The 12,794-nt window shown below is 40.2% G+C and overlaps 1 protein-coding gene across 1 annotated transcript; it reads left to right on the top strand.

Annotated features, from left to right (window-relative positions):
- The first annotated feature begins 1,916 nt into the window (after positions 1-1,916).
- On the top strand, positions 1,917-11,017 carry LOC134660232 (probable galactose-1-phosphate uridylyltransferase). The gene is made up of 9 exons (XM_063515975.1): positions 1,917-2,036; positions 5,320-5,480; positions 7,054-7,181; positions 7,523-7,600; positions 8,093-8,245; positions 8,485-8,560; positions 9,501-9,629; positions 9,956-10,046; positions 10,791-11,017. The coding sequence occupies exons 1-9, from the start codon at positions 2,018-2,020 to the stop codon at positions 11,003-11,005; spliced, it is 1,050 nt and encodes a 349-aa protein (XP_063372045.1). The 5' UTR covers positions 1,917-2,017; the 3' UTR covers positions 11,006-11,017.
- Positions 11,018-12,794: the final 1,777 nt, after the last annotated feature.

Consider the following 12,794-nt stretch of genomic DNA (forward strand, 5'->3'; position numbering starts at 1 on the left):
TAACCTAGGTATGTCAAATATGATATATTGGGGTTAAAAATGTATCTACATATTTGCATAACTGTCAAGATAGATATACCATCACAGACAATAAGACATCCTCTAGACTGAGCAGTGAGCATAGTAACGCTACCCCCTCTGCCACTTATACGGTAGTTTTACTCCATCTTCGAGTCAATCCCGTGCCGTGATTGGCCCGTGTCTTTGAACGGACCAATCACGGCACGGGATTCGCTCACCTCGTCCCCCCGCACCCCCGTATTTTTGGCAGCATCGGTTTCATGAAATAATTGCTCTAAACTCAGTCTAGAGGATTCCTAGTCTATGTATACCATAAACGCGATGGTCAAACTGGTCAAATATTTAGGTACCTACAGTCAAGTGTAAAAGTATGGGTGTAGACAACTTACTCAAAAATATGTCCCATAGCTCTTATGTCCGTGAATTAAGAACAATGGGACATATTTTTGAGTACGATGTGTGCACCCATATTATATACATAGGTACAGTCAGCAGCAGAAGTTGCTAAGCGGGCGAGGTGTTCAAAATTACCTTGACGCGGTCTTCGCGTCAAGATCATTTTGAACACCTCGCCCGCTTAGCAACTTCTGCTGCTGACTGTACCTATGTATGTAACTGTACGGGTCAAATCTTGCAAGTTAAATTTGACCTACTTCCCGGTTTCCGATGAAGCTGAAAATTTGCATACGTGTGTATTAAGTCGGGTGAGAATGCATTATTATGGTACCATGGAGCTGATCTGATGATGGAGACAGGAGCTGGCCATAGGAACTCTGTGATAAAACAACGCAACAGTTGTATTTGGGGTTTTTAGAGTTGTCTCGAGTACCAAAAATGAAATTTTTGCTAAAAACTTATTACACTTGACTACCTAATCATTTACCAACCATACATTATATTTCCATATTCAAAATTACAATAGGTTTATAGGTAGGTACGCACGTTATCAGCATTGCGCTAACATCACAACATACTACATTATAGAATTACTCCAAACGAGCGCCAATGTAAGTCAGTGTGTCAATGCTATGTCGCCCTAAAAAGGTAGTAACTGACAAAACAATAGGCTGAAATCGATAACTTTTCCCTGAAAAACTGCAGTTGTTAGTACTTGATGGTTCCGGAAAAATCCTTTAGACGGCGCTTACAATAAACATACTTTTAATTTTAGCGCCACCTAGTGTGTTATGAATGAACTAGTGAACGTGATAACCAGTTGCTAAGCTAACGTGGTTTAGCCGGTCGGTTATTTTAAAAGTTCCGGAAAATTCAAACAGGTGGCGCTTCTAATCAGATATAATTTTGTGTTTAACGCCATCTGCTGACTTGTAGCCAAACTACTGAAAACAGATAGCTAGCTAGTGAAGGTCATCAGGATATATTTTAAGGTAACCCCATGTCGCTGTAGTTGGCTATATTTATTATAGATGGCGCTAATTTCAGTGTTTGAAGTGGTGGAGTGCCAATAAGATGGTCTGCAAAAAACTGAATTAAAGCTCAATATAATAATTATTTTATTATATTATATTATATTACATAACGCTTTCTAAAGAGTCCTATTATTTAAAAATGTATTAGTACTTACAAATTTTACGTGAACAGAAGCCGATCACATGATAAAATCCCACCTTTTTTAGATAAGAGAGACAGGTAGGTACCCTTTTATTTTATTATATTAACGGATTTTTTTAAAACCCTCTTACTTTTTAATGCCACATATGCGTATTAAAACGGGTCCACCAACGCGAGCTTCCGATGATCCTCCTTGATACATAATTACATACTATTCACTCATATCATAATCATATCTGAAAATATAAAGACAGTGTTTTAAATCCCCCAGCGTTATTGTCTGACCATACTACCATTCATTGAACCAATCGCCTATAATATTATGTTTACCGACTCTTATCACTTCAATCCACATTTATTTATAACCGCCACTTGACAGTTCGCGTCTGCCGCTCGCGCCGCGTGGACGTGCCACAGATACAACATGGAGTTCGACCCGATAGGTATTTTATTCATAAATAAAGATATTGTCATTCTTTTTCTTTTACAGTGCGTGTATTGTTATCAATGAAAATGTGTGTTATTTTATTAGCTTCTGTTTCTCTTTAAAAACATGTCGTTCTAGGTAACTAAGGATGTTTATTCAAAGAAGATTAAGGCAGTGATAGTGATATATAGCAGAAAACAATTTATGTCATTGACATAGATATTTAGGGACTGGCTTTACGGGCAATAATAATGAGGCATGACAGGAGCCAGTAGAGCGGTGTGAAATCGCTACAACGCGATTGGTTGATGAGTTCGCATTACGCGCGCGATTGGTTGACGAGTTTGCATTACGCGCGCTATTGGTCGCAAGTGTCGCAACTAGTCGCGTTAGACTGCACGATTGGCTGGAATTCGTGGGTAGCACCGCTGAACTAGTACGATGTTTAGTGCCCCATTAGCCCGTCCTTAGATATTATACGTCAGTGGTTTATGTCATAGAGAAATAAAGACAAGAGTGCTCACTCCATACATCAGTTCAGACTATTAATTTCAGTGTCTACATCTAGCATCGAGTAGCGGAACTATCAGTACTGCTACTTGACAATAGATGTAGCACCGACCGGAAAGTCTTATCTCAACAGCATAAGACTTTCCTGTCGGTGCTACATCTATTGTCAAGTAGCAGTACTGATAGTTCCGCTACTCGATGCTAGATGCTAATAGTCTTTTTGGTACTAAAACTGATGTATGGAGTGAGCACTCTATGTATTTTTTCTCTATGTTTATGTTAACCAATGTAAACTGTTTCAATTGACTAATCCAAATGCAATTTTACAGTAAAACCAGATAGATTGAGTAGATTTGCAACCGAGCTCTCATTTTAACATCTAAGGGGCACTTAACCCCGAAGTTCGCAAACGAGCATCTTTCGCTTGTACTCCAATGAAGGCGTAATTAGAGTGACAGATATAGTTGCTCGTAATTTGGGAACTTCGATTTTTGCGCTTATAGCCCTAGTTCATATCATAACTTAGAATCTACCGCGAATAACTAAAACTCCCATTCGAATACCTAAGCAAGAGTGATAGAAATTAAGATTTTCGTGTTTAGGTATAGAAAAAACATGTCAAACCTTCAAGAAAAGAGCGTACTCCCATCTTAAAAGCCGGCAACGCACTTACAATACCCCTCTGGCGTTGCGGATGTCTATGGGCGACGGTAATTGCTTACCATCAGGCGATTAGTCTAGTAATAGTTTGCCTCCTAAAACAATATTATGTAACAACGCGCAATTTAGCCAAGATTTTTTCCTAATTATCTATACTTTATTAAAAGCGCTGGTGGCCTAGCGGTAAGAGCGTGCGACTTGCAATCCGGAGATCGCGGGTTCGAACCCCAGCTCGTACCAATGAGTTTTTCGGAACTTATGTACGAAATAACATTTAATATTTACCAGTCGCTTTTCGGTGAAGGAAAACATCGTGAGGAAACCGGACTAATCCCAATACGGGCCTAGTCTACCCTCTGGGTTGGAAGGTCAGATGGCAGTCGCTTTCGTAAAAACTAGCGCCCACGCCAATTACTGGGATTAGGTGCCAAGCGGACCCCAGTAGGCTCCCATGAGCCGTGGCAAAATGCCGGGACAACGCGAGAAAGATGACGATTACCTATAATTTATTATGATTACGATTTTTGCAATATGAGCCTGTTATATCTGATGATATTTGACCGTGATACTAATAAGAAATCACATGGTTGGTCTATATAAGTAGATAAAATAAAGCGTGCAAATACATTAGATATCAACAAATATCGTTAATTTTCATAAGTATAAATAAAGCATGAAAACACAAATTAGAAATTAACTGCTTTGTTAATTTTCTTAAGAACAATAGAATAGAGCATGCAAATTCTTTAGATACGAACAAGTGTGTCAAAATGTAAATCTGCTTTCACCTGATTAAATGCCTTTTTGCTGACTGTATTAACTTAAGATAGGGTTCCGTACCCAAAGGGTAAAAACGGGACCCTATTGCTAAGTATTTACTAATAAGACTCCTCTGTCTGTCTGTCATCAGGTTGTATCTCATGAACCGTGATAGCTAGACAGTTGAAATTTTCACAGATGATTTATTTCTGTTGCCGCTACTACCTACAACAAATACTAAAAACAAAATAAAATACATCTTATTCTTTTAAAGTAGGTACTCATATACCTATTTCGTTTACCTTACTAAGGGTCGGTTGCACCAAACTGTTTGTCATCGTCATTTGGGGCATTATCTATGAAAATGAACCTTATGGTCGATGGCGCTTACGCCGCACCGCGTCGCGCGCCATTTATTTATATCGGAGCATTGGTAATAATGACATAAGCGCCATCGACAATAAGGTCCCTTTTCATTGATAACGTCACATTTAATCTCGAATATCTTACAACTTTTGCATTATAATAAGCAGACTCAATGTCAAGTTTATCAACAGGTCAGCTTAGTTTAGATATCCCTTAGATATGCATTAATAACTGGCAGTCGACATGTAAGCGGATAATAATAAAATACTTACTGTACCTATATAAAGGGGCCCACTGATTAACAGTCCGCCGGACGATATCGGCCTGTCAGTTAGAACAAAAAGTTGACAGTTCCGAACAACTGACAGGGCGATATCGTCCGGCGGACTGGTAATCAGTGGGCCCCATAATGAATGCGATGTCGTAATTTCAATAAATCTATTAGGTAGTGGATTTTAATATTTTTAATTAATTAGTTTCACACGCATGCTTGTGACTGGGAGGTACTCGTCATCAACATCACATTCTCAGTGGCCAAGGTGTTCACAAATATCCGAACAAAACCCCTTTCAAGCCGTTTTTAATGTTCAGGGCGCGTAGCCAATGTGCCAAACGCGCCGTAGCGTATCGTAGTCATCTCTCTTTATCACTCTTCCACACTAGTGCGACAGTGACAGTTGGGAGCGTTAACGATTGCACCCAGGCCCCGTAGACAACATACCAATCGCTAACGCTAGGTACAGTAGGTTAGAAGCGCAACTGTCACTATCGCACTAATATGGATGAGTCATAGAGAGACACAAAGCGATTCGATGGCGAAGTGCAAGCGATCATCACCTTGGCTAGGCCGCCAGATATTTATGAGCACCTTGGACTACGATGATCCCATCTCATCTTAATTTTTACAATACAAATGGTACTACTTTAAGTACCTCACTACACACTCGTTGCAAATTTCCTACTTTTCGCACTTGTATCGTAATGTACTATTATTCCATCCCCAGAGCACCAGCACGTCCGCTACAACCCTCTCAAGGACGAATGGGTGCTGGTGTCCCCTCACCGCTGCAAGCGGCCCTGGAGCGGCCAGACCGAGGAAGCCCCTGACGAGATACCCGATCCTAATAATCCGTTGAAAGCTGGTGCCGTGAGGGCAAATGGACAGGTAAATCATGTCACTAAGGGCTGTTCAACGGCCAAGATCCTATTGAAGTGTTCGACAATGCTTTTGACCAAATACGAGGGGCCTTTTGACCAGGAGTTCCTACTTTATTTCTGTAAAATTATACCTAACTATACTTCGTTTCGCACAGCATCGCGCGGCATTGTATTTATATCGGAGCATCGTTAATAATGGCGTAAGCGCCATCGACAATAAGGTCCCTTTTCATAGATAACGTCACATTTATGTATAACGTCACATTTATGTATAATGTGTATTTATTCGAGAAAGTGTTTCTGGTATTTTTTCCAATGAACATAACTTCCAGCGTGTAATCATATACAAGGCGGAACCAAAATGGTGGGGATCCGTTTAAGGGCATATTCGGAGGAAAAAGTTGAAGAAATATTTTTTTGACAGGATTTTTTTTTCTAAGGGGCAGGCCGTCTAAGACCCAAGTCAGCCAACTCTCTATACAAAGGCCAAAAAATGTTCGCGTAAAATATTATATATTTTCGACTTTTTACTAATCAGTACACGATACATATTATGTCCTTAAATGGATCCCCACAATTTTTATTAAGTACACCTTGTATATGACTACAAACTGGAGGGTATGTTATGTCAAATGAAAAAATAAACTGTAACACTTACTCGTATAAATACCAATAGTTTCATTCATATTTATATTAACACCACCATTGCGTTCTGAAATCCAACACGAGGGGCGTCTCGGCTGGCCAATAGTTGTTTTTTACACATAGGTACATTAAGTACCTAATACTTAACTCATAATGCCGCCTGTTGTGTTACATAGTAAAAGTAGGTACTAAATGGGTATATTTACATTTATTTCACAGTGTTGCACCCTTGCTAAGCGGATGAATTTTGGATATGACGTAGATAAGACGTTAGTACATATTTAAAAAAAATATGGTTATTGTGCCAAGACTGGAAGTCATTATACAAGGTGTTACAATTTTTTTTTTATTTTTTTTTATAACGGAATGAGATAGAGAGCTGTAATTTTTTCCAACAATGGCCTTTAGTTCCAATAATATTTGAGAAAAATTGGGGATCCGTCCGTCTCATAGATTTGGAGGAAAAAAATAAAATAGTTTTGGGGTTTATCGGGTATTGTGGACCCCCAGGGGGTCGGAGGGGGTTGAAACTTTGTGCAGAGTATTATCTTCTTAAAGGCATCGTTTGGTTATAGTTTAGAACCAAAAGCGCTGGGGGCAATTTTTCAAAGGCTATCCTGCTACATCCTTTACTGCCATCTATCGACACACGATTAAAACTCAAAATGAAAATGTATAAAACTATCAAAAAATGTATATACTTATATGGATAAATGATTTCCCATGTTCTTTCACTGATGCCTATGTGTTAAAATTGTTAAATATGAAACTGTGTCAACGCCATCTCGCCGAGCATAGGCCAAGTGTGTGCGCCATCTATCGGAGAATGTCTTTTTCTTAATTTCCGATGCACGTTTTTTCCTTAAGACTTTTCATCTTATACGGTGTTACATTTATGTCTTTGATCTGGATGTTAAGTATTATCTGTGTTCCAGAAAAACCCATTATACACGTCAACGTACGTGTTCCCGAACGACTTCCCGGCGCTGCTGGAGCGCGTGCCGGAGCCCCCGCCACCGGAGCACCCGCTGTTCCAAGCCAAGCAGGCCAAAGGCACCTGCAGGTACCCTCCATTTATTTATTTAACCTTTTAAACGCCAAGAACATTATTTTTAAGCGACTTCATATAGTCGTCGTTACTAGTCGTGCCCACCGCGCCAAGGACAGCCATAAGTAAGTAGGTGTTTTTGCGGACGCTGTCAAAGTTTTTCTTCTTGTGATTGTGAATAAACGATTTCATTCATTCATTCATTCTCCACTTCTCATGTCTACGGCATCCTCCTTTTCTATTTTTTTTTTCTTTTCTTTTTTTAAATTTAATCAATATCCACATCACCCATTTATGCCTCAAAAACATTCTCCATCCATACGGTGATTAAAGATAATATTTTTACGATTTTTCAGAGTGATGTGTTTCCACCCGGACTCCACCACGACTATCCCGCTGATGAGCGTCGAAGAAATCATGGCAGTAATCCAAGAGTGAGCAATATCCACTCATAACACTATTTATACATAATAACAAACCTTTTTTCATCATAATTACCATTTACAATGGGGCCATGCGCGTTGGATGCTTTGCCATCTTGTGTGCTATATTGGAAGCTTAAACTATGCTTTGCTGCCCCCAACACTTCATGCAGGGAAATCATTCAAAATGCCTTCAAATATAAGTGACAGTTGAGTGACAGATTTCAGATTGAAATTAAGAACTGAATCTCTATGGTTACGTTACGAACTAAATTCTGTTCGCAAATTACAGGCATATTTCTCTTTTACTCCAATTAAGGCATAATTAGAGTGACAGAAAGATGCCCGCAAATTGCGAAACTTTTCGCGGTAACTTCACATGGGTCGAGGATCCACAAATCTCTTGCGCATTGTGTTGCTCTCAAAGTTCACGTCACTTCACGTATCACCATAAAGTAATTATTGTCTGTGTTATCACTAAGAATATATTCTACCGTATTGCAGATGGAAGAACCAGACAACAGAGCTCGGCCGCAAGTATACCTGGGTCCAGATCTTCGAGAATAAGGGCGCCATCATGGGGTGCTCCAACCCGCACCCCCACTGCCAGATATGGGCGTCCAGCTTCCTGCCCAACGAGGCTCGTGTCAAAGACAGGTAAGGAAAAAAGTTCTCGTTCAACCGTAATAGAACCGATTCTGAACCCAGCGACGAAAGAGCTTGTAGACGGTCTACATCTGGTCTACCCTTATAGACGGTCTTCGCCACATTGCAATGCCCTTACTGCTTACTGAATATTCACTTACTTAAATCTGACGCAACTGGCTCCTTATTTGATGCGAACAATTGTGATTGAAGGCCAATTCGTTAATTCATTCTTGACGATTTGTTTACAGGTGTCAAAAGGAATACTTTACCAAGTCCAACAGACCATTGCTGGTAGACTACCTGGAGCAGGAAGTGCAGAAACAGGTATAAATACAAATATATACAATATACAGGAAGATTCATCAAATCAAACCTCAGTACAGTAGTCAGTAAATTAAAAAAGCGGCCAAGTGCGAGTCGGACTCGCCCATGAAGGGTTCCGTATTTAGGCGATTTATGACGTATAAAAAAAAACTACTTACTAGATCTCGTTCAAACCAATTTTCGGTGGAAGTTTACATGGTAATGTACATCATATATTTTTTTAGTTTTATCATTCTCTTATTTTAGAAGTTACAGGGGGGGGGGGACACACATTTTACCACTTTGGAAGTGTCTCTCGCGCAAACTATATTCAGTTTAGAAAAAAATGATATTAGAAACCTCAATATCATTTTTGAAGACCTATCCATAGATACCCCACACGTATGGGTTTGATGAAAAAAAAATTTTTGAGTTTCAGTTCGAAGTATGGGGAACCCCAAAAATTTATTGTTTTTTTTTTTATTTTTGTGTGAAAATCTTAATGCGGTTCACAGAATACATCTACTTACCAAGTTTCAACAGTATAGTTCTTATAGTTTCGGAGAAAAGTGGCTGTGACATACGGACGGACAGACAGACGGACAGACAGACAGACAGACATGACGAATCTATAAGGGTTCCGTTTTTTGCCATTTGGCTACGGAACCCTAAAAACCGGCCAAGTGCGAGTCGGACTCGCGTTCCAAGGGTTCCGTACATTAAGTCCGACTCAGGCTTGACTGCACATTTCTAATAGGTTTTCCTGCCATCTATAGGTATTTAAAGAACTATTTTGTGTATTTTTTTTAATATTTAGACCCAGTAGTTTCGGAGATAAAGGGAGGGGAATGGGCGGACAGACAGACAGACGCACGAGTGATCCTATAAGGGTTCCATTTTTTCCTCTTGAGGTACGGAACCCTAAAAACAAGCACTTTCGAATCTTATCTGTGTTTTGCAGGAGCGTATAGTCGTCATGAACGAGGAATGGGTGGTGCTGGTCCCGTACTGGGCTGCCTGGCCGTATGAGACGATGGTGCTGCCGCGGCGCGGGCGCCCGCAACGACTTACCGACCTCAACGATATCCAGGTAACAAGAAAAATATGACAAACAAGATGAGAAGTGGTTAAAATTCTCAATTTATTTTAGCGCTATCAAAGACAAATCCTCCAAGTCAAAGATATAGTATGTCAAGCCATTATCGTCAGTAGAAAAAAGGGGCAAATTTAGAAAATTAGGATCTCGGGCCTTTTGCTACTGACATACTTGTTTGACCGACTATATTTGAATTAAGTCAATTAAGACTATTAAGAGCCGGATTGTCTATGGTCACGTAATTCCGTAAGTTAAAGCTTTTTAAGCTTTGGATTGGAGCCATTTTACTTTTTAGCTTTAACTTTTGCCTAATTCAACAGGTACGGGCGCTCGCAGAAATCATGAAGGCGCTCAACACCAAATACGACAACCTGTTCCAATGTAGCTTCCCCTACAGTATGGGCTGGCACGGTAAGATTTCTCGTAAGAAATAAGTGAAATCCGAACAGCATTAGTCAAAAGAAAAAGTAGGTTGGCGAAAGGTATTGCCATTAGTCAAACAAGGTTGAACGCGTCATAGTAGCAGACTTAAAGTTTTAAATGAGATAAAAACTAGGTATAATACAAATATTTGGCGGCTAAAGTGGTCGGCGTTGTACCGTAAAGTACCAGACGTTTAGCTGTGACTGAATATTTTGCCGCCAGAGTGCAGCACTAGCGCCTTTAGTAAACCATAGAGTAACTTATACATACTGTACCTTAAACTGTTTGTTGTCTGACAAGTTTCCACAGACAATCAAATATGACATTGATACATCAAGGCCGTTTGTTTACAAAGGGCCCACCGGGAAACGCGAAAACGAAACTCGGCTAACTGCCTCTTTATCACTCGAATATGCAAGAGTGATAGAGAGGATAGATAACAAAATTTCGACTCTCTCGTTTGCGGTAGACCCTTAGATTGTGACTTGTTGTGGGAGTGGCGCCCCCTACGCAGACTTTTGCGTAATATTCCCTATTGACATACATAACGTTCTACGATACACAACGCCATCTACTTCCATGCCTTCCATTGACATGTTTGCGGAAAAAATACTTTGCCCTACGTGAGTTACGTAACGCATATTTTTTGTTTAGACAAGTTAGCTTAGATGGACTCAAGGTATATAAAGCTATATCAAAAAGGCACATTGTCTAAAATCCTTTCTACTTCAGGCGCTCCAACCGGCCCATCGAAGACCCCAATGGACTCCCCCCATTGGCTGCTCCACGCCCTCTATCTGCCGCCATTGCTGCGCTCAGCTAGCATCAAAAAACACATGGTAGGATACGAGCTGCTGGCGCAAGTGCAAAGGGACCTTACGCCGGAACAAGCTGCCGCTAAACTGCGGGAGTGCGACCACGAAGTGCATTATAAAAATAAGAAATAAATCTTGATACGTTTTGTGCTTGTTGACTTAAAGAGTTTTATTACAAATCCGAACCTTGCCAAAAAATAATCAGAAACGAAAAATAATTTGTCTATGATTCAATAACTTTTTTTGCTACTCATTACTTTTTCAAAATGGGCGCTTTGGTTTTGTGGTTTTGGTAGCACTGTCCAATATGTTGCCATTGCTTAAAGAGAAAAATCCCGAAATACAAAAAATGCTTATACAAATTTACTAATTTTAACTGATATAAGTTATTGAACATTTTATTTAAAATAAAAATGGAGTCAAAAGTCATAACTTAAATGAACTTACCGTTTAGCGATGGTAACGGCCGTACGTAAAACGGGACTATAAAGCCGTACCTACCTGTCAAAAGAATTCAAACTTTTAGGGTATGCGCGCACGGGCAACTTAGTCGCCAGGCGACTTATTTGTCTCTGACGACAAATTAATCGCCTCCTCGCCGTGATGCGCGCACGAGAGCGACAGCAACACGACTTTTTTCTACGCAGTCATCAACATGGATTGCGAAGAGACGGCTGTGGTCGTTGCACTCGTATTAAAAAAAACCGATGAAAACGTCGAAAAAATCAATATTGGGTCACATTGGGTGCATCCAATTATGACTATGTTGTTTAAGTTAAATAAAGGATTCTACTTAATAAATAATTATTACAAAAGATATAGAGGTCTCCATTCCACTTCTTCAATTAGCCTACTATTATCGATAATCATCTTCTACGACCGGCATTTTACTTCGTATTGAATGCGGGCGCGTATCCGTACATGTACACATACAAGCTCTCGCCGCGGCGGTCGAGTGGCATCTGAGGGCCTACCGCGATCCACGTTCGAAGTATTGCCTCCCTGTCACACTTGCGTACGAATTTACAAGTGCGACAGAGAGGCAACAAGTCGAACGTGGTTCGCGGTAGGCCCTCTGGCCGGCCGGCGACTTATTTGTCGCCCGTGCGCGCACTAGCATTTAAACCAATAGGGAAGGAGACAGTTGCGTCGTGGCGTGGGCTTGTCTCCGAACCCGCGGACAAAAAAGTCTCCCGCGAGTCGCGTCGCTACGTGTGCGCACTTCCATACTATCCCATAGACTTGACGTGAGAGACAAAATAGTCCCAGTGACAAAAGTTGCCCGTGCGCGCATACCCTTAGCAGTCACTGTTTATACCGACAGCGCAAGTTTTATAAACATAACGATCTTTTTTACGACATTTTATTTTATTTTAAAACGTAAAACATTATTACCTAACATTAACAGATTTCCCGTGAACACATTCAATAGTTATTACAATTTTGGGATATAGTTTTATGATGGTCATACTTTCCCAGTAATGCCAACTGCAGACGCCGACTTGTCAAAAAAGGCAAAATGGCCGAAAGAAAGGAATAAAGACGATATTTAGAGAAAAGTGGGGTTGTCAGTTGAGTGTCGATCGCGGTTGATTTGAATTTTAAAATATTTTAAATCTCTGGCGTTATCTTTATACCCAGCTGGTGAAATAAGTGCTAAATTTAACTAATTATATGTTGCTATTCCAATTCTTGTGGTAAGACGTATTAGTTAGTGCATAAAAAGCGATATAATTTTCTTTTTTATCTTGTAGGGTGGTTGCCCATGGCAACCATAGTAACACCTCATGAACGAGGACGTTACTTTAAACCGTCCGAGAGATGGAGAACCCAATCGTTCTTTATCTTTTAGCTTAGCTCATCATGAGAATTTCGAGAATTCACATCTGTCTGAGTCTTCTACTCCCGTTTTGGAACGAAT

Source organism: Cydia amplana, chromosome 26 (assembly GCF_948474715.1).
Source record: "Cydia amplana chromosome 26, ilCydAmpl1.1, whole genome shotgun sequence".
Lineage (NCBI taxonomy): Eukaryota > Metazoa > Arthropoda > Insecta > Lepidoptera > Tortricidae > Cydia > Cydia amplana.